This window comes from Dipodomys spectabilis, unplaced genomic scaffold (assembly GCF_019054845.1).
Source record: "Dipodomys spectabilis isolate Male_0828 unplaced genomic scaffold, ASM1905484v1 ptg000416l, whole genome shotgun sequence".
In the NCBI taxonomy this organism is placed as follows: domain Eukaryota; kingdom Metazoa; phylum Chordata; class Mammalia; order Rodentia; family Heteromyidae; genus Dipodomys; species Dipodomys spectabilis.
The window spans coordinates 1,535,823-1,557,671 of record NW_024871093.1 but is presented as its reverse complement, the minus strand read 5'-3'; the positions used below and the strand labels follow the sequence as shown (position 1 = coordinate 1,557,671).

General features: G+C 50.3%; 1 protein-coding gene across 1 annotated transcript; it reads right to left on the bottom strand.

The window, feature by feature from the left end:
• Positions 1-10,026: 10,026 nt before the first annotated feature.
• On the bottom strand, positions 10,027-19,146 carry Nefh (neurofilament heavy chain). The gene is made up of 4 exons (XM_042667670.1): positions 18,264-19,146; positions 15,719-15,918; positions 13,701-13,825; positions 10,027-12,303 (listed from the first exon to the last, which is right to left on the bottom strand). The coding sequence occupies exons 1-4, from the start codon at positions 19,144-19,146 to the stop codon at positions 10,524-10,526; spliced, it is 2,988 nt and encodes a 995-aa protein (XP_042523604.1). The 3' UTR covers positions 10,027-10,523.
• Positions 19,147-21,849: the final 2,703 nt, after the last annotated feature.

Genomic DNA, 21,849 nt, shown 5'->3' with positions numbered 1-21,849 from the left:
TGCAGTTTTTCACTGGGCCATGTATAAGACCAACCCCTCTCTTTTATCACCTTGCCCTTGGAAGGTCGTTTCCTGCCTTTTTATTTATTCATTGCCATGTTAGGGATCAATGCTTATTCAATGCTTGCTAGGCAATTGTTCTGTCTACCACTAAGCGACACCCCAGCCTGTCCTTGCTTTTTTTTTTTTTTTTTTTGCCAGTCACGGGGCTTGAACTCTGGGCCTAGGTGCTGTCTACTCAGCTCTTCAGCTCAAGGCTAGCACTCTACCACTTGAGCCACAGTGCCACTTCTGGCTTTTTCTGCTTATGTGGTGCTGAGGAATTGAACCCAGGGCCTCATTAATACAAGGCAAGCACTCTACCACTGAGCCATCTTCCCAGCTCCTTGCTGCCCTAACTTTTTTTTGTGTCTACCAGTACTGAGGCTTGAACTCAGAACCTGGGCTCTGTCTCTTAGCTTTTTTGCTCAATGGCTAGTGCTCTGCCACTTGAACTACTCCCCACCCCCATCCCCCCTTCTAACTTTTTGGTGGTTAGAAATAAGAGTCTCATGGACTTTCCTGCCCAGCCTGGCTTTGAACCTCAATCCTCAGATCTCAGCTAGGATTTCAAGTGTTAGCCACCAGTTCTTAGCTTCTTGGTTTCTTCTGCTCTCTTTCCTTACTTTTTTCCCAGTATATGCTTATGTGTTTTCTCTAAAAGACTCATAATTTCAAGGATCTTCTTGCTGATCACTTTGATAAAAACAGAGCTTTAAAAAGCCCTATTCATGCTGGGTGCCAATGGCTCATGCCCATAACCCTAGCTACTCAGGAGACTGAGATCTGAGGATCACCATCCAAAGCCAGCCTGGGCAGGAAAGTCTGTGAGACTCTTATCTCCAGTTAACCACCAAAAAACTGGAAGTGGTGCTGTGGCTCAGGTGGTAGAGTGCTTAGAGCTGAAGAGCTCTGAGACAGCACCCAGGCCCAGAGTTCAAGCCCTACGACCAACCAAAAAAAAAAAAAAAAGCCCTATTCATGGGTAGAAACAGAGTGGTCAGATTCCCAAAGAACGTTGTACCTGTCTGATGAGAATAGGCATTAAGCATCTATTCTGAGTGAGGCCCTGAGCTAATCACAGTGTCACTCACTGTTCTGTTTATTTATGAATGTATGTGGTGACTCTGGGTTTGTTTGTTTGTTTGTTTCCAGTTGTGGGGCTTGAACTCAGAGCCTGGGTACTGTCCCCTAACTCTTTGCTCAAGGCTACACTCTACCACTTTGAGCCACAGCTCCACTTTTCCATTTTCGGGTGGTTAATTTTCGGGTGGTTTCGGGTGGTTAATAAGAGTCTCATAGACTTTCCTCCCCAGGCTGATTTTGAATCTCACTCCTCAGCTCTCAGCCTCCTGAGTAGCTAAGATTACAGGCATTAGCTACTAACATCAGATCAGTTGGTACCTTCATCTTAACAGAGGTGGAAACCAAGATTCAGGATAAAATGACTTACCCATGTTATTAACACATCTTTTTTTTTTTTCTGGTTCTGGGGCTTGAACTCAGGGCCTGAGCTCTATTCCTGAGCCTCCCTGTGCTCAAGACTAGCACTGTATCACCACATGAGCCACAGCGCCACTTCCACCTCTTTCTGTGTATGTGGTACTGATGAATCGAATCCAAGGCTTCATGCATACTAAGCAAGCACTACCTTTAAGCCACATTCCGAGTCCCATGTTCACACATCTCTTGAGCTGCCTGCCTGGAGTTGGAACCTAACACAGGTCTATGTGTCTCTGAGGCTCTACCCTTCCACAGTCAGACTCAGTGTCCACCTGGGCTTGTGCACAAGCTGGGCCTTGTATTTATTTCAGCAACACAAGTTTTTTGTTGTTGTTGTTGTTACATCCAGAAGAAAAAGATAATCCCCATATTAGTAGTTAGTTTGGTGTCAAATTGACCCATCTGGATTCTTGTTCTACCCTCAAACAGCTGTATGACCCTGGGCAGGTCACTTAATTCAGTTCTAATAAAAATGTTGGGGTCTCCATGACAACTGTAGGTAGCCACAGACCATCCCTCCCAGCATGGCTGTGAGGATTAGCTATCAACTCTCAATGCCATACCTGGTGCCTGCTACTGCTCTACAGATGGGAGGTTCTTGTCCCTGGAATCCAGGTTTCAGCCTTGAGAAGGGGCCTTTCAGATGAGGATGGTCCTTTCTCCTCGATCTCGTGTTCCTCTGCTAGTGGTACCCAGGCTCTAGAAGCTCAACTCTGTCTGGCCATGTCCTTTCTTGCAAGCATATGGTCTGTATTAGTTTCCTATGGTTGCTGTAACAAAACATCACAAACCTGATGACCTAACACAGATTTAGTCTCTTCCAATTCCAGAGGCTACAAGCCTAAAATTAGATTCACTAGGATAAAGTAAAAAATCTTGGAAGGAACGGTTCTTTCTAGAGACTCTAGAAGGAAGTCCATTTCCTTTCTTTTCTTTTCTTTTTCTAGCTTCTAAGAGGCTTCTTGTTGTCCTTGGCTGATGGTCCCTTCCTTCCTCTGCCTTCAAAGCACATCAGTCAAATCTCTACATCCATTATCACATCACCTTCTGCTCTGATACTGATCATCCAGGCTCTCTCTAGAAAGGACCCATCTGATGACATTGGGCCTGCTCAGTTCACCCAAGATAATCTTGCCATCTTGAGATTGTTAGTTCAGTTGTGCCCATAAAATCCTTTGTGCTGTAAATCCACAGATTCCAGAGATTAAAACCTTGATATTTCTGGGAGACCTTGATTCCATCTGCTATATGGCTTGAGAATGAAGATGTGTGGCTTCCCAAATAGAAATAGAAAGTTGTAGTTATCAGAATTATCTGAACATTGCTATGGGGTTATCAGTGCTGCTCCAAAGTAGTTCTCATGATCCCTCTCCATGCATGTAGAATTGAGGGCTACTCTGCCCATCACAGATACTGATTGTGCCTATAAATTGCTTTGATCAATGCAGTGTCATCAGGAGACACCTATACCTCTTCCAGATAGAAGTTTTAGGAAACTGCAGTTTGCCTTAGTGCATTTGGAAGCCTGGGTCCACATGGTCTTCCCTTTTTAGCTTTGGCCCTTGAGTGTCTAGGACGTAAACATAAACATAGGTGCTTTCTTTATGTTAACACCCTTTTTTGTTATTTATTATTGGATACCTAATCTATCCTGTCTGAAACAACTGTTTCTCATCAACCCAGCTGTATCTGCTAACAGCTAGGTAACAGGAAGGGCATACTCCTAAAATAGCTCTTCTCTGCATATGGCCTGTGTCCCTGAGGACTATGGTTTCTGACAAGCAGTTCTTTCCTAAGTTGACATGATTGGATTTTCCTAAGGTTTGATCTCTTCCTGAAGGGAGAATGGTTTTGTGTTTGTTTGGTTTTTAAGTGTGTGTGTGTGTGTGTGTGTGTGTGTGCATGCGCACATACGCACACACCAGTCCTGGAGCTTGAACTCAAGGCCTGGGTTCTGTCCCTGTGCTGCTTTTGCTGAAGGCTAGACCTCTACAACTTGAGCCACATCTCCATTTACAGCTTTTTTGGAGTGATTTTGTGGAGATAAGAGTCTCAGAGACTTTCCTGCCCTGGCTGGCTTTGAACTGTGATCCTTAGATCTCAGCCTCCTGAAGAACTAGGATTACAAGCGTGAGCCACCAGCGCCTGGCTCATTTCTCCACTGTACTTTGTTTTCAGCAAAGCTTCCTATTATGAGACATAAGGAGGCTTTTGCTTTTTGTTTGTTTGTTTTTGGTCGGTCGTGGGCCTTGAACTCTGGGCCTGGGCGCTGTTCCTGAGCTCTTCAGCTCAAGGCGAGTGCTCTACCACTTAAGCCACAGCGTCACTTCCGGTTTTCTGATGGTTCATTGGAGATAAGAGTCTCATGGACTTTTCTACTCAAACTGGCTTTGAACCATGATCCTCAGATCTCAGCCTCCTGCGTAGCTAGGATTACAGGTGTGAGCCACCCAGAGCTTCTTTATTTTATGGTACTGGGAATCAAATCCAGGATCTCAGACAGAAATTAATTTTTCCTTTCTTCCTCTCATCTTTCCTATATCTTGCTATAAATAACTATTATTACCTATTGGATTGGCTAGGGTATCACAATGAAGCTTTCTCTGATATAACATACTTCTGTTCTGGAGTTGATCATTGTCTCCTTTCTTTCTTGGTTTTTGTGCCCAGTATTGGAACTTGAACTCAGGGCCTTACTTTCACCCTTAGCTTTTTCACTCATGGCTGGGGCTGTACCACTTGAGCCATACCTCCACTTCTAACTTTCTGCTGGAAAATTGGAGACAAGAAGAGTCTTTTGAATTTGTCTGCCCAGGCTGTCTTTGAACAATGACTCTCAGATCTAAGCCTCCCTGAGCCACTGGCACCTTGCTTCATGGAGAGTCTTTGTGTGCATGTGCGTGTGCACGCACACACACGTGTGCGGTGTGTGTGTGTGTGCTTGTCCTGGATCTTTTTTTTTTTTTTTTTTTTGGGTCCGGTCGTGGGGCCTGTACTCTGGGCCTGGACACTGTCCTTCAGCTCTTCAACTCAAGGCTAGCGCTCTACCACTTGAGCCACAGCGCCACTTCCGGCTTTTCTTTTTGCTTATGTGGTGCTGAGGAATAGAACCCAGGGCCTCAGGCATGCAAGGCAAGCGCTCTACCACTGAGCCACTTTCCCAGCCCTGTCCTGGATCTTGAACTCAGAGTGTGGGCTCTGTCTCTGAATTCTTTTTTGCTAGCACTCTACCACTTGAGTTACAGCTCTACTTTGGCTTTTGGGATGATTAATTGGAAATAAGAGTTTCTTTCCCAGGTTTGCTTTGAATCATGATCCTCAGATCTCATCTTCCTGAGTAGCTAAGATTATAGACATGAGCCACCAGCGCCCAGCTTCATTGAGGTTCTCTATGCTGTTTTCATGTGTACTTCCAATATTTCCATTTACTGTCCATTGATATTAAATCTTCCCGCAGTCTGCAGTAGTTCAATACGAGGCTTTCAATTGAATCTTTTTTTTTTTTTGAGTCTGGTTGTGAGGCCTGAACTCTGGGCCTGGGAGCTGTCCCTCAGCCCTTCAGCTCAAGGCTAGTGCTCTACCACTTGAGCCACAGCGCCACTTCCGGCTTTTTTCTTATGTGGTGCTGAGGAATCGAACCCAGGGCCTCAAGCATGCAAGGCAAGCGCTCTACCACTGAGCCACCTTCCCAGCCCCTTTCAATTGAATCTTATATATGGCCAGTCTTGTGAAACAATTTATCAGTTCCATCTTTTTTCCTTGGAGCCCTCCCCTTCCTGCGCACCCATTCCACGATGCATGGGAGCTGCACTGCACCCCAGAGAGCACCTTCTCTCTTCTCTGCTCTACCCCGTTTTCTATATTCCCACAGCTTTTAAAATTCTTGGTTTATGGTGTTTCTTTTTTTAATGGGTTTAGGACTTGAACCCAGAACTTCACATATAGGAAGTACATAGTCTGCTATTGAACTTCCTCCCTATCTCATGGTCTTTTTTTTTTTTTTTTTTTGGTCAGTCGTGGGCCTTGAACTCTGGGCCTGCGTGCTGTCCCTCAGCTCTTCAGCTCAAGGCTAGCGCTCTACCACTTGAGCCACAGCACTTCTGGTTTTCTGATGGCTAACTGGAGATGAAAGTTTCACAGACTTTCCTGCCCAGGCTAGCTTCGAACCACCATTCTCAGATCTCAGCCACCTAAATAGCTAGGATTATAGGTGTGAGCCAAGCCACCAGCTCCTGGCTGGTTGTGCTTTTTGTTGGAGCATGTCCTCCAGTAACTTATAGAAAGTAAGTTTTTGAGACTCTGTCAGCCTGACATGGTCCTTTTTTACCCCCATCCTTGATTTCTTAGGTGAGCTTCTGCACATTTCATCTTTGCTACTAAGGAATTTGGGGCCATTCCTGGTTCTTCACTCAGCTTTTTTTCTCAGGAAGCTCTTAGGACACTTTTTATCCCTGGGCTCTGAAGTGTCAGGTCTGTGATTCAGATATGCTTATCTGTCTCTGCATCTAGAGTTAAACAGATGACCTGGCAGGTCAAGTCATTGTCTTCCCTCCTCCCTGGCCACTGTAACTCATTCCAGGATGGGCATGTGGCTACTCATCCCAAAGTCTGATTTTTTTCCTTAGAGAGAAACCCTATAGATTCTGTCTAATCGATGTGGATGTGTGTGTGTGTGTATGTGTTGGGGGATATATTGGTACCCGGTCTTGGTCTCAGGACCTCAGATTCTCCCTTGGCATTTTTTTTTTTTTTTTTGTCGGTTGTGGGGCTTGAACTCGGGGCCTGGGCGCTGTCCCTCAGCTCTTCAGCTCAAGGCGAGCGCTCTACCACTTGAGCTACAGCGCCACTTCCGGTTTTTCTGGTGTTTTATTGGAGATAGGAGTCTCACGGTCTCTCCTGCCCGGGCTGGCTTTGAACCGCGATCCTCAGATCTCAGCCTCCTGAGTAGCTAGGATTACAGGCGTGAGCCACCAGCGCCTGGCTCCCTTGGCATTTTTTGCTCAGGGTTAGGCTCTACCACTTGAGCTACACCTCTACTTCCAGCTTTTTTTTTTTTTGTCATGGGGCTTGAACTCTGGGCTTGGGCGCTGTCCCTGTATTCTTCAGCTCAAAGCACTCTACCGCTTGAGCCATAGCGCCATTTCCTGTTTCCTTAGTGGTTTATTGGAGAGAAGAGTCTCACGGACTTTCCTGCCCAGGCTGGCTTTGAACCATGATCCTCAGATCTCAGCCTCCTGAGTAGCTAGGATTACAGACATGAGCCACCCGTGCCAGCTACTTCCAGCTTTTTTTGTGTGTGCAGGTCCTGGGGCTTGACCTCTAGGCCTAGGCTCTATCCCTGAGCTTTTGGCTCGAGGCAAGCACTCTACCACTTGAGCCATAGCTCCTCTTTCAGCTTTTTGTGGTTAATTGGAAGTAGAGTTTCACAGACTTAACTGCCCAGGCTGGCTTCAAACCACTATCCTCAGATCTCAACTGCCTGAGTAGCTACAATTACAGGCATAAGCCATCAGTGCCTGCCCACTTCCAGCTTTTTGCTAATTGTAGGTAAGAACGTCACAGACTATTTTTTATTTATTTTTATTTGTTTGTTTATTTATTGTTTTGTCAGGTTGAGCTCAGGGCCTGGGTGTTGTCCCCGAGCTCTTTTGCTCAAGGCTAGTGTTCTACCACTTGAAGCCACAACACCACTTCTGGTTTTCTGGTGGTTCATTGGATATAAGAGTCTCATAGCCAGCCAGGCTCTGGGGGCTCACGCCTGTAATCCTAGCTACTCAGGAGGCTGAGATCTGAGGATCAGTTCAAAGCCAGCCCAGGCAGGAAAGTCCATGAAACTTTTCTTTTTTTTTGGGGGGGGGGGGGGTCTGGTCGTGGGGCCTGAACTCTGGGCCTGGGCGCTGTCCCTCAGCTCTTCAGCTCAAGGCTAGCACTCTACCACTTGAGCCACAGTGCCACTTCCGGCTTTTTTCTTTTTTCTTATATGGTGCTGAGGAATCGAACCCAGGGCCTCAGGCTTGCAAGGCAAGCGCTCTACCACTGAGCCACCTTCCCAGCCCCTGAAACTTTTTTTTTTATTGTGAAAATACTGTACAGAGGGGTTACAATTACATGAGCAAGATAATGAGTACATTTCTTATCAAGCATTGTAGCTTCCTCCTTTGTTTCCCCTTCCCATCCCTTCCCATCCTCCCCCGCCCCCCCCCCCCAAGTCCATGAAACTCTTATCTCCAATAAACCACCAGAAAACTGGAAGTAGCACTGTAGCTCAAGTAGTAGAGTGCTCTCCTTGAGCTGAAGAGCTGAGGGACAGCACTCAGGCCCAGAGTTCAAGCCCCATGACGGACAAAAAAAAAGGGTCTCACAGCCTTTCCTGCCCAGGCTGGCTTTGAACGGCAATCCTCAGGTCTTGGCCTCCTGAGTAGCTAGGATTACAGGCATGAGCCATCAGCATCTGGCCTCTCACAGACTCTCCTACCTGGGCTGGCTTCTAAGCTTGATCCTTGGATCTCAGTCTCCTGAGTAGCTAGGATTACAAGTGTGAGCCACTGGCACTCAGCAATGTGGATATTTTTCAAGATGAATACTTTAAATAGTAAATACCTTGATGCCTATTTTAATAGTGAGGTCTGATATACCCAGGACAGGCCTGCAAATTATCAAAAAATTAATGCATGGAACTGGAGGCATATTTCATGTGATAGAGTCTAGACAGTGTAAGCAAGCAAACAGAGTAAACATGAGGCCCTGAATTTGACCCCAGTACCATCCCTCCAAAAAAAATAATGCTTAAAGGTTCAGTTCTTGGACATGTTTCATAATCTAAGATAACAGCCAATCAGAATCATTTCTAAAATGGGATTTAAAGACCCTTTGGGGCTGGGCGTGTAGCTCAATGGTAGAGTACTTGCCTGGCATGATGAGGCCCTGGCTTTGATCCCAGTGCCACAGAAAAGTAGTCAATAAAACGTCATTTAAGGGGCTGGGAAGGTGGCTCAGTGGTAGAGCGCTTGCCTTGCATGCATGAGGCCCTGGGTTCGAGTCCTCAGTACCACATAAGCAAAAAGAAAAAAGCCGGAAGTGGCGCTATGGCTCAAGTGGTAGAGCGCTCGCTTTGAGCTGAAGAGCTGAGGGACAGCGCCCAGGCCCAGAGTTCAGGCCCCACGACCGGACCCAACAAAAAAAAACACGTCATTTAAATATGACCACCCTAAACTGATTTGGCATTCTTCTAAAATTTAGACCTTGAACTGGATGCTGATGGCTCACACCTGTAATCCTTGCTACCCACAAGACTGAGATCTGAGGATAGTAGTTCAAAGCAAGTCAGGGCAGGATAGTCTGTGCAACGTTTATCTCCAATTAATTACCAAAAAGCTTTGGAAGTGAAGCTGTGGCTCAAATGGTAAGAACACTAGTTTTGAGCAAAAAAGCCTAGGGACGGCACCAGGCCTTGCATTTGAACTCTAGGCCCAGCACCAAAAAAAAAAAAAGGAGAGAGACAGAGAGAGAGAGACAGAGACAGAGAGAGGGAGGAGGGAGAGAGACAGAGACAGAGTGACACAGAGAGAGAAAGACAGAGAGAGAAAGAAAGAGACAGACAGAGAGAGTGACAGAGAGAGAGAAAGAGAGAGAGAAAGACAGAGAGAGAGAGCGCGCGCAATGGCTGCATGGCCAAGTGCGGGTGGCTCACACCTGTAATACTAGTTACTCAGGAGGCTGATATTTGAAGATCAAGGTTTGAAGCCAGGCTGAGGAACAGTCTCTGAGACTTATTTCCAATTAATCCAGTTAGAATTCTAGCTTTGAGTAAAAAGCACAGGGATAGCTCCCAAGCCCTGAGTCTGAGTCCCAGATCTCTCTCTCTCACACACACACACTCTCTCTCTCTCTCTCTCTCTCTCTCTCTCACACACGCACACACTCTCTCTCTCTCTCTCTCTCTCTCACACACGCACACACTCTCTCTCTCTCTCTCTCACACACACGCACACACACACACACTTTGTGACAGATGGAGAAGGGTGCCGAAAGTGACACATGGCCATGGTCAGTGGCCTGAGGAGTTGACATGGACAGATCTTTGCTCCTTCCTGGAGATACCATCATTTGGTTCTAGCATAGCCTCCATCTCTTTCAGCCGCTGATCATTCAGAACTAACTGTTGTGATTGTGACAAAGCCATAACCCATAATGAACTCTAAAAGAGGGAAATTCATTGGTTCAAGGAATGGCCAACCAACTGTGGACAGACCAGAGCTTCAGAGAACTTGGTTGGATGCTCTCTCAGTGCCATAGAGGGTCAGGTGTATTATCTATTATCTCTCCTGCCCCTGTGTTTCCAGGAGAACAGAACAAACAACAGAAGACACACTTCATCTTAGAAGCACTTGGTTTTATTGCACAGAAGCAATTGAAAGTGGACTCCAGCGGGAGGCAGGCCCTGTGTGATTTGGTGGCCAGTGCCCAGCCCTGCCTGCCGCAGCTCTTCCACAGTAAGAGCGCTGGGCTGGGACCTGACCACTCGTTTGGAAAACAGAAGGCATTCGGGAATAGGTTAAGACATCTCAAGCATTATGCGTTTCTAACTGCTCATTCATTATTGCGGTCATCTGTCAGTGGTACATACAGGAAATTAATGCACTTAATTGGAAAGGAGGGGGCAGTTTCTGAAGTCAAGTGTTTATGTGTGGCATTCAGCATACATCACATTCGGCTACGGAAGCTATCATAACATAATTGTCCATCGCCTTGGGAGGGTTGAAGAGTACACTCCAGTGTGTACTGGAGCTGAGTGTACTCTCTCTTGCTATCCAATTACTAAAAGGAATTCTTATTTGGTGACGGAGGGCCCATGGCCAGTTTCCTCTTACAGAAAGAAAAAGGGAGGACAAAAGGAAAGGAAAATTCATTACACTGACCCTTGAGCTCCGGGACCCTCCTGAGTTTCTTTGGCTGCTCTGGATGTTTTCTTTCTCCCCGCTTTACTTCTCCCCCTTGGCGGCCTTGTCCTCTGCGGCCTTCTCTGGAGGCTTGCTGTCTTTTTGGTCTGTGCTGGAGGATTTTTCAGCCTTTTCTGTCTTGGGTTTGCTGGGCGCAGGGGCCTCCTTGCTGGGCTCTTTAGGGAGGCTTTTGTCATCCTCCTTACCCTTGGCCTCTGCTTTGGGTTTCTCCTCGGGCTTCTTGCCTTCTGTTGCCTCTTTGGTATCTTTCTTTTCTGGTGCTGCTGGTGTCTCTTCTTTCTTTGACTTGTCTGGCTCTTTCTCTGCAGGTTTGCTGGGCTCTTTGGCTTTAGCCTCCCCTGTCTTCTCTTTGGGTTTAGCCTCTTCCTTCACCTCCACCTTGGCAGGAGCCTCCTTCTCAGGGGTTGCTGCTTTTTTCTTATCTCCACCCTCTTCCTTCTTGGCTTCCACTTTGGGTTCTTGGGGCTTTTCCACAGCAGCTTCCTTCTTCTCCTCAGCCACGGGCTTTGAGGCCTCCTTTTTGGGACTCTCATCCTTCTTGCTGTCCTTTCCCTCGGCTTTTTGTGTGGCTGGAGTCTTGTCTTCCTCTGCCTTCTTTGGGGGTTCTTTGGCTTTCACCTCCTCCTTTACAGGGGACTTTACCTCTTCCTTTTTGGGAATCTCCTTCACAGGAGCCTTGGCCTCCTCCTTCGCAGGGGACTTGGCCTCTTCCTTCACAGGGGACTTGGCTTTCTCTGGAGACTTGGCCTCCTCCTTTGCAGGGGACTTGGCCTCCTCCTTCACAGGGGACTTGGCCTCCTCCTTCGCAGGGGACTTGGCCTCCTCCTTCGCAGGGGACTTGGCCTCCTCCTTCGCAGGGGACTTGGCCTCCTCCTTCGCAGGGGACTTGGCCTCCTCCTTCGCAGGGGACTTGGCCTCCTCTTTCGCAGGGGACTTGGCCTCCTCCTTCGCAGGGGACTTGGCCTCCTCCTTCGCCGGGGACTTGGCCTCCTCCTTCGCAGGGGACTTGGCCTCCTCCTTTGCCGGGGACTTGGCTTCCTCCTTCACGGGGGACTTGGTCTTCTCTGGAGCCTTGGCTTCCTCCTTCACAGGGCTTTTGGCCTTTTCCGGGGATTTGACATCTGCAGGAGACCTTGCTCCTTCCTTCACTGGGGTCTTGGCTTCTGGAGACTTCACATCCAGAGTCTTGGCCTTCTCAGGGGACTTGGCTTCTTCTTTCTCTGGGGACTTGACCTTCTCAGGGGACTTGATCTCTGCAGGGGATTTGACCTTGTCTGGGGACTTGACCTCTTCCACGGGAGACTTGGCCTTCTCTGGGGACTTGGCTTCCTCCCTTGCTGGACTCTTGGCTGTCTCAGGGGATTTCGCCTCAGCGGGGGACTTGGCCTCAGCTGGTGATTTTGCTTCTTCCTTCACTGGGGACTTGGTCTCTTCCTGCACTGGGGATTTCATCTCCTTTTCTGGGGATGCGGCCTCTTCTGCTGAGGGAGATTTTGCTGCTATTGCTTCTTTTTCTTCTTCTTCTTCTTCTCCTGCCTCTTCTGCTTCCTCCTCTTCTTCCCCTTCTTCCTCTTGGACCTCTTTCTCCTCTTCTTCAGTCACTTCCTCAGTCACTTGGATCTCTTCTGTCTGTTCCTCCACAATCACGGTTTCCTTTTCTGACTTTTCTACCACCTTGATCTTCTCTTCACTTTTGACTTTTATGTGAGTGGATGTAGAGGGAATTTTCGGGAGTCCCTCTGGGAGAGAGAAAGGACTGGGGCCAAAGCCAATCCGACACTCTTCGCCTTCCAAGAGTTTTCTGTAGAATGGATAACAAAACACATCACTACTAACTCAGAGCACATTTGGAGGCCTGGGATCTTCCTTGGTTTTCCTGAAACTCTGTAGTATCCAATGCTGCAGACTTTGGTAAAGGAAAGGATGTGAGTGGATGGTAGGGTTTTCTTCCTTAACTTCTTTCTTCCTTTCTTAGTTTTGTTATTTTTTCTCCTTTTACTATTGATAGGAATCTTAAACTTATCTCAAAAGGTGTTAAGGATGGAACTATGCTAAGCACACACTCTACAACTGAGCTACACTCTCCACAGTAGGCACTTTGAGAATAGAGAAAGTCACTCAGCAAATAAAAACTCTTACCTTAAAGAAGGTACATTTATTATCCCTTGAATAAAATATTCAAGAGAAGATAGGCTCTGAGGGCTACTGCCTGTAATCCTTGTTACTCAGGAGACTGAGATGTGAGGATTTTGGTTTAAAGCTAGCCCTGGCAGGGAAGTCCTTGACACTCTTTTATTTTTGTTCTGGACCTACTGCTTAAAGTCAAGACTTAGTCACCGTCTCTGAGCTTCTTTTGCTTAGGGCTGGCATTCTACCACTTGAGCCAGCTTTTTCTGTGATTAATTGGAGATAGGAGTCTCACAGACATTTCTGCCTGGGCTGGCTTCAAACCATGATTCTTAGATCTTAGCCTCCTGAGTAGCTAGGATTATAGGCTGTGATCCACTGGAACCCAGCTTATCCTTAACACTCTTATCTCTAATTACCCACCAAAAAGTCCAAAGTGAAGGTCTGGTTCAAGTGGTAGAGTACCAGCTTTGAGCAAAATAGCTAAAGGACAGTGCTTAGGCCCTCAGTTCAAGCCCCAAGCCTAGTACTGGCACCAAATGTACATATATATTATATTCACATATATAAATATAGATATAGATATTTAGAGGAGAAAATTAGGAATCTAGAAGTACTAACTGTGTGTTTTTGATCCTCAGGATTGAAGAAAAAGAAAGAAAAAAATGGAACAAATAATCCCAATTATAAATTTAGATTTAAGAAGTCTTAGAATGTTGCCATTTGAATTTTTCCTGTCACTTTTTATTGTTATATTTCGGGTTTAGGGAAAGGTGGTGGTAGCAATTTCTCCTCTTGGTTTTCCTACTTACTAGGTGGCCATACTCTTAAGAACTCCATTTCTTCCTTGGTTTAAAGAGAGAGAAAGAAAGACAGCACTGGTGGCTCACAACACCGGATCACAAAATTGCACTGGTTAAATGGCAACTTTTATGTGACATATAGGACCAAAATAAATAAAGACTTGTCTCTAATGCAAGCAGGCTGTCCACATAGGACTTGAAATCCAAGGCTTAGTGCTTTATCAGAACCCAAGGCTCTCCACCACCCCAGGATTCATGGTCCACTCACCTATAAGCAGCAATCTCAATATCCAAGGCCATCTTGACATTGAGTAAGTCTTGGTATTCCCGCAGTTGGGCTGCCATCTCCCACTTTGTATTCCTCAGCTCATTGTCCAACTGCTGAATGGCTTCCTGGAGATGACAGGTCACACAAGTCACTGGCCAGCCAGTGCCTGGCCCCCAACACCAGGGAAGCTGGGGCCCATAATAGCCCTGCCCAGCTAGCTAGGCCCACTGGGGACCAAACCCCATCCCATCAAAGTAGCAGGGTCTTCATTTGTGGACATGGAAAAATCTGTAGCAAAAAATCTTAGCCTGGAGAAAGGTCTAGAATGAAAACACATCAGACATGGATCTGGTCAACAGAGTGAAGTTTTATAGATCTCTTAAGCTTAGAAAACGTTTCATGAGTGGCTCAAGTGGTAGAGAGCTAGCCTTGAGAAAAAGAAGCACAGGGACAGTGACCAGTCCCTGGGTTCAAGTCCCAGGACTTGGAAAAAAAAAAAAAAAGAGGTAGTTTATAGCTGGGCACTAGTAGCTCATGCCTGTAATCCTAGCTACTCAGGAGGGTGAGATCTGAGGATTGCCGTTCAAAGCCAGCTTGGGCAGGAAAAGTCCATGAGACTCTTTATCTCCAATAAACCACCAGAAAACTGGAAGTGGTGCTGTGGCTCAAGTGGTAGAGCACTCTCCTTGAGCTGAAGAGCTGAGGGACAGTGCCCAGGTTCAGAGTTTGAGCTCCAGGACTGACAAAAACAAAAAAGTTTCATGAAAGCCAGACACTGACGGCTCACGCCTGTAATCCTAGCTACTCAGGAGGCTGAGATCTGAGGATAGAGGTTCAAAGCCAGCCTGGGCAGGAAAGTCAATGAGATTCTTATCTCCAGTTAACTACCAGAAAACTGGAAGTGGAGCCATGTCTCAAAGTGGCAAAGCACTAGCCTTGATCAAAAAAAGCTCAGAGGCAGCACCCAGGCCTTGAATTCAAGCCCTATGACTAAAAAAAAAGAAAAAGAAAAAGAAAAGACAAAAAAAGAGAAAATGTTTCATGAATGGTTCAGGGATTGTAGCTCAGTAAAGGGCATTTGCCTAGCTTGTACAAGGCTTTAGGATTTGATCTCTAATACTGTAAAACAGACAAACAAAACTGCTCAGAGGAGGGTCACAATTGCTTTTCCTTCCTCTGTTTCTCTCTCCAATACCCCAATGTTCCTAGCACATGGTACTCATTTGTTATCACTGACCTGGTACATGAGATGATACAACAGAGCATAAGAAGAAGTTAAAATTTCCTTTACTCCAAGCTCTCTATGGCCATTGCTTAAAATGATCTATTTTTTATTTTCTTCTCTTTGTGTCTCTGTCTCCTAATGTCTCTACAATCATTAAGTATTCGTTCTTTTTTTTTTTTGGCGGTCATGAGGTTTGAACTCTGGGCCTGGGCACTGTCCCTCAGCTCTTCAGCTCAAGGCGAGCGCTCTACCACTTGAGCCACAGCGTCACTTCCGGTTTTCTGGTGGTTTATTGGAGATAGGAGTTTCACAATCTTTCCTGCCCGGGCTGGCTTTGAACTGTGATCCTCAGATCTCAGCCTCCTGAGTAGCTAGGATTACAGGCGTGAGCCACCAGTGTCCGGCCTCCTTGTTCTTTTGAGAGTAACATTTTCACTTACAGTTTGTCTTTAACTGGAGGACTCTGCCAAGACCCCTCCCACAGGCACTGGTTACTATGAACCCAATGTCCACTGTGACCAAGACCTGGCTGAGCACTCTCAGGTTTGTCTCTCTTTTAGCCTTCACAGCTTGGCAAAGTGGGTATTTGTTCCTTTTGTTGTGTTTCTTCTCTGCATTCTAATTCAGACAGGCAGGTAACTCTCCTGGACTCACCCATCTAGAAAGTAGTGGGGTGTCAGATTCTGAGGTGAATGGTCTTCACCAATACATCCTGCTCACGGAGGGGCAGTGGTTTACCCAGGCTCACCCACCCAGGAGAAGCAGCCTGGCCCTCTGCCCTTCCCTTGCCCACCTGGTAGGACATAATGTCAGCCTGGTGACGGTCCTCCAGCTCAGAGCGCTGTCTCTCGAGGGAATCTTTGGTGCTTTTCAGTGTCTCCAGCTCTGTGGTCCTGGCCTGCAGCTGACGCCGGTACTCACTGATTTCCTCCTGGGCTGAGCGCATGGCATCTGAGTTCACTTTGGCTGCTTCCGACAGGCGGTCCAGTCTCACTAGATGGAGAAGGAGGAGAGTAAGGCATAAGATTAGACACCTGGATCAGGCTTCCAGTGCCCAGATCTGGAAGGTGACACACATAGATTGAGCACCTGCCAGGTGCCAGGCACCATTCTGGATTCTTATCCTCTCCTATGAGATAGACAAGTGACTACTTTTTTTCTTTTTTTTTTTGGGGGGGGGGGGGTCCGGTCATGGGGCCTGAACTCTGGGCCTGGACGCTGTCCCTCAGCTCTTCAGCTCAAGGCTAGCACTCTACCACTTGAGCCACAGCACCACTTTCGGCTTTTTTGTTTTTGCTTATGTGGTGCTGAGGAATCGAACCCAGGGCCTCAGGCATGCAAGGCAAGTGCTCTACCACTGAGCCACCTTCCCAGCCCAGACAAGTGACTACTGTCCAAGGCCATGCAGCTAATGTGGCACAATGGGATTCGAATCTAGAGTCTACCTGGCTCCAAAGGTCAGACTCTTTTTGTCTTCCTGAGCTTTGGATCCACCCCTATACCATGCAGGGGAAAGGAAGCCCTCATTTCTGGTCTGAATGTCTGATTCAGCTCCCCAGCAAGGAACTTGCATAAGGGGACTCAGATGTGAAATCTAGTCTGTGAGGCTGAATGCTGAGCTGTTGAACAAATGAATAAGCCAGGTCATCATGTCACTATGATACTTCCATGTAGAGTCCAAGGTCACTGCAGATCCTGAGGCCTGTGTGCTAGCCCTCTGTCCCTTCCCCCACCTGACTATACATTCCTTAGCACTGGAGCACCTGCCAGCAACCATCTCCTGGCTCCCAGAAGATCTCAAGGGGACCGATGAAAATCTGAAGACTGCTGTCTATCCTGAATCCGTAAGTAGCAGCACCCAGAGCTTGAGTCTTTTTTGTGTGTGTGTGCCAGTCTTGGGGCTTGAACTCAGACCTAGATGCTGTCTGTGTGCTTTTTTGCTCAAGGCTAGTGCTCTACCACTTGAGCCACAGCTCCACTTCTGGCTTTTTTAGTAGTTAATTAGAGGTAAGAGTCTCACAGGCTTGCCTGCCCAGGCTGGCTTCAAACAGTGATCCCTCAGATCTCAGCCTCCTGAGTAGCTAGGATCACAGTCGTTTGAGACCACTACAGGATGCTGGTAGGGCTACAAATCCTGCAGTGGTCTGCCTGAGTGAAAGGCAAATACAGAGTCCTCTCTGGGAGGGGCCTTACTGCAGTGATGGGGGAGGGGACCGCTCTATCACTGCAGAGGGGTGTGGAAAAAAGACAGGGAAATTCCAAGCATCCAGACTCCAGCATTTCTTGGCTTTCTGTGCTATGCTGGCAAAGATTTAGAAACCATCCGGTGGATAAGAATTCTCAGCTACCATGGTACTCTGAAAAACCATTGGTGACACAGAACAATACATAGACAATACAGTTTCAAAAGTGGTCAGGGGAACTCTCCAGGTTGGGAAACCCATCCTGATTTTTCAGGTCAAAAAGAAATGAAAACCGGAGAGGGCTGGCTGTGGATCAAGGTCACCCTGCAGCCACTAGGCACAGCTTCAGGGCAGCTGCAGTCTTGCTGACTCAGGACTGGGCAACTTGAGGAAGGGGGTGGGGGTTGGGAAGACTCAGCTTTCCTGAAGAAGAGGCTTTTTTTTTTTTTTTTTTTGCCATTCCTAGGGCTTGAACTCAGGGACTGGGTCCTAAGCCTCTGTGCTCAGGGCTAGAGCTCTACCACTTGAGTCACGGCAACACTTCTGGCTTTTTCTGTGTATGTGCTACTGAGGAATTGAACCCAGGGCTCATACATGCTAGGCAAGGACTCTACCACTAAGCCACATTCCCAGCCCAAGAGCAGGTATTATAACTAGCTCATGCGTTGTTTCAGCCATTCTGTAGACGTTGCTTTGCGGGCTGGTCCCACCCAGGGAAGAAAGGATGTAAAAACGCCCCACCCCTTTAGCTCCCAGGGCAGATTAAGGTGGGGTTACCCACTGCGCAGGTTGTGGGAAGCAGCCTGATAAAAGAATGGGGGTGCAGGAAAGAGGGATGAACGGGTTGGGCAGGGGACGCATGGGCTGAAAACCAGGATCTATAGAGGAGTCTGTTCTATTCTTGAAGGAGACCTACTCAGACTGGGGTCTCCTAATTTTGCGTGAGGGACAGAGAAAACCGGGCGGAGGGCAGCCAAAGGAGAACCCCAGAGGTGGGCTGTCCCACTTAGAAGACCCCATTAGAACTGGGACTTCATTGATAGGTAGCACGCCCCTTGCAGAGGGAACCTACTGTCCAATCGCCCTGCTGCTCTCTGCCTGGGAGGCAGGGGGCGCTCTCTCCCCCCCCTCCCGCATCCCCGCGCGCATGCGCACCTCGAAACCACTCCTCGGACTGCAGCGTGCTCTGCACCGCGTGGCCTTCCAGCTGCGCGCGGATCTCACGCAGCGCCGACGTCACGTCGCACTTGAGGGCGTCGCGCGCCTCGGCTTGCGCCTGCGCCTGCGCGGCGCCGCAGCCCTGGATCTGGCCGAGCAGCTCTCCCACCTCTTCCTGGTGGAGGCGCCGCAGGTAGCCGCACTCCTCCTGCAGCGCCTGGGCCTTCTTCTGCAGCTCCGCCCGCGCCGCGTCGGCCTCCTGCGCGAAGCGCGCGAGGGCGCGCGCCGCCGCCTCGGCCTCCTCGCGCTGCCGGGCCTCGTCGTCGAGGCGCTGGCGCACGTGCGCGATGTCCTCCAGCAGGTGCTCCTGCTCCAGGCGCAGCTGCCCGCGCGCCGCGCCCAGGCGCAGCACGGCGCCGCGCATCTCGCGCACCTCGCGCTCGTACAGCTCGCCCATGGCGGCGCGGCCGGCCTGCTGCTGCCGCAGCGCCGCCGCCTCGCCCTCCAGGCTGCGGTTGTGCGCCTCGAGCTGCCGCACCTTGTCGATGTAGCCGGCGAAGCGGTCGTTGAGCGCCTGCAGCTGCTCCTTCTCGCTGCGCGCCGCCACCACGCAGCCGTCCGGCCCGTTGCTCACCGTGTCCAGCGAGTCGGTGCTCGAGGCGGCGCCCGCCCCGCGGAAGCGGCTGGGGGAAGCCGACACGGAGCTCACGGACGTCCGCGCCCACGAGTGGAAGCCGCTGGAGGAGCCGGCCGCCGAGCGCGAGCCGCCCGCGCCGCCCTTGCGGGCCAGCGCGTAGTGCAGGCCGCCGCCACCTCCGTGCAGCGGCGCGAACGGGCCGCCCAGCAGCGCCTCCGCGCCGCCGCCGCCGAAGCTCATCATGGCCGCGAGCAGGTGCGGGCCGCCGCCGGCGGAGCCGGGACCGGAGAGCGGGGGCCGGAACCGGGGCAGGCGGCACTGCGGCAGCGCTGGGACGCCGGCTCTTTTATAGCCGCCGCGGCCCGGGGTCCGGCCCCCCGGCAGTAGGGGGCTGGGCGGAGGGCCCCGCCCTCCCGCCTCCTCCCCCGCGGCCCCGGCCGGCCCCGCTCCGCCGCAGTGAGAGGGGCGGGGCGGGACGGAGGAGCGTCGCAGCGTCCGCCGAGCCTCCCGAGGTCAGGGCCTGGGTGGGGGTGGGGTGGGGGTGGGGGGAGGCAGAGGCCTTTGGGGCCCGCGGGGAGCGCTGGGGGCACTCGAGGTACAGGACAAGGAGACCAGGAGGCCTCGGTGCGGGGCGCGGCGGCAGGAGGAGAGGGACGCAAGGTTCCCCTCAGAGTTAGACTCTTGGCGTAGGGGGTACGGCCGGCCCGGAGTAGGGGAGGGAGCGAGGCAGCCGTGGGTGGGGACGCCCATGGGGGATGGGGACTGCGTGATGGAGGGGCAATGGCCCCCTCATTGAGGGCCACCCGATTACGGGAGGGGAGCCTGGCGTGGGGAAGGACGGCCCCAGGCTGCCCCGAATGGGGGATACGGGAGACCCTGGCAAGGGTGGAGGAAAGGAAGCCCAGGATGAGCGCGGGGCCACAGCTCTCCAAAACGAGTGTCCCCCAAGACTGGAAGTGGAAACCGCAGGAGGGACGCTCAGAGAAGGCGGAGGGTCCCCTGGGCCTGCAGGAGGAACCGGGGCTGGGTGTAGGAGCAGGAACACCCAAGCTGCGTGCTGCACCCTGGGGGGGGGGGGTCCACTCTGGTTTGCTGGCTGAGTGACCTTGGACAAGTGCGTTTCCTATACGTACAAGGCGGGGGGGGGGGCTTGTCTTAGGGGTAAGCTGCAACGTAGGACCCCCAGCTGCACCAGGAGCTTCCCCTTTGGGGGAGGGAACCCACATATTGCCTGTGGATGTGACTGCGTTCCCACCATGGGAAGGTCCGTCTTCCTCCTCCCCTCGGCGCCTCAGCCTCAGCTTGTCCCCCACAGGGGGACTCTCACCCTCGCCCCCGCAGCAGACAACCTGCCACCCTCTTGCTCTCTGGGAAGTGCTGGGAGGCACGGAGAGTGCCAGTCCCTTTCTCCCTAATGGGGCCGGGGGGAGGGAGGTCCCTTGGATTTGGGGATGCGTGCAGCTGCTTCGTTAGGAGGCTCTTGGTTTTTGGTTCGCCGCAAACTGGCCTAGTGAAGGGCGATGTGGCTAGCACTTCAGCACCACGGACAGAGTCCACTCCTTCTTGGAGGGGAATGAGTTAACCGTTTCCCTACCGGGAGGGGAAGGAGGTGTGCAAGGCCTCCGCAGGCCGACTGGTGGGCCCCAGTGCTGTGTGGATGGGAGCTGAGGAGGGGCTGGGGGAGCAGCCTGAGGGGCACACAGTGACACCCCTAAGTCTATTAGGGATCTTGTTCCCTGCTTTCTGTAAAGTTCTCTACATGTGCTTGAGTTGTCTCCCTCCTCCACTGGGAGCCTGAAAGGAGCCCCTGAAATGCTCGGAGCCCTGATTCCCCCCTGGGAAATCAGTGTGCATTCCCCTTCCAGATCTGAACCTCCCTCAAGCCCCAGTACCACCCCAAGTTTACTCATTTTATTTTTCGATTGGGTCCCCATGATGGGGCCAGACAGATCTCCCAGGAAAGACCTCCGCCATCTCCTTTTTTCTTTGCCCTCACCCTCATTCCCAGCCCCTGGTGCCAGGCAGACCCTCAGCGCTGGGAGTGTGATGGCGCTGCCCCTTTAACCACGTTTTCTTGGAAGGAGAGTGCGCTAGGGAGTCGTGGGGAGGGGGAAGGGACTCCGCATGGTGAAGCAGACCGTGATGAAGCATTTTCACCTCACCCAGCCCTGCTCTGGTTTGCAGGAGGCAGAGGGGCTCGTTTTCAGAGGTGGCTGGGTGGATGAGGTGAATGGCTGGCCGGAGGCATAGGAGGAAGGCATGGGGGTGGGAGGGCTGGGCTGGATCCCCTGTGCTCTCCTAGGGTCCCTTTTATATTTCATCCTGCTTGGAATTCTGCCATAAGATCCTCGTTCCTTTGAATGTCTTCAGTGTCTGCAGTATGCGGATACTTTCTCTGGGTGTGAGGAGGCTGACAGCAAGGAGGAATGATGTGGGGGGGTGGATAAAAGAAGGAGCAAGATGGATTTGTTGGGACCATGGGACCACAGCTGTTGGATTGTATTGCCAATGTACCAAGCAGCTCCACGCATTATTTTCGTGCCTGGAAAAAATGCCATGAGGGCTGGAACCCTGAGGTCAGTCCTCCAAAAAGACCTTCAGGTTTACCTCCAGAAAGCCAGCCTTGGTCTCCCTCACCCCCATGTTTAGTTAATAATCCTCTCCTGGTCCTTGGAGCCGACTTCTCACTGAGCACATATCAGCCCATGTTTGTGAATAAATGAGTGGGTGAATAGATGAATGAATGAATGAAGTGTATCAGTTCCCCAGCCAAACTGGTGTCAAGGAAGCTAAGATTAGCCCTGCCCAGAGTCCTTGAAGCTCTAATCTCTCACCTTGCATCATTCTTAACATTTGGAAGTGAACAGAATGACATCTCCATCCGTCCTTCCATCCATCCGCTCCCCTCTGAGCATCTGTCATGTGGTTGATACACACTAAATGCTG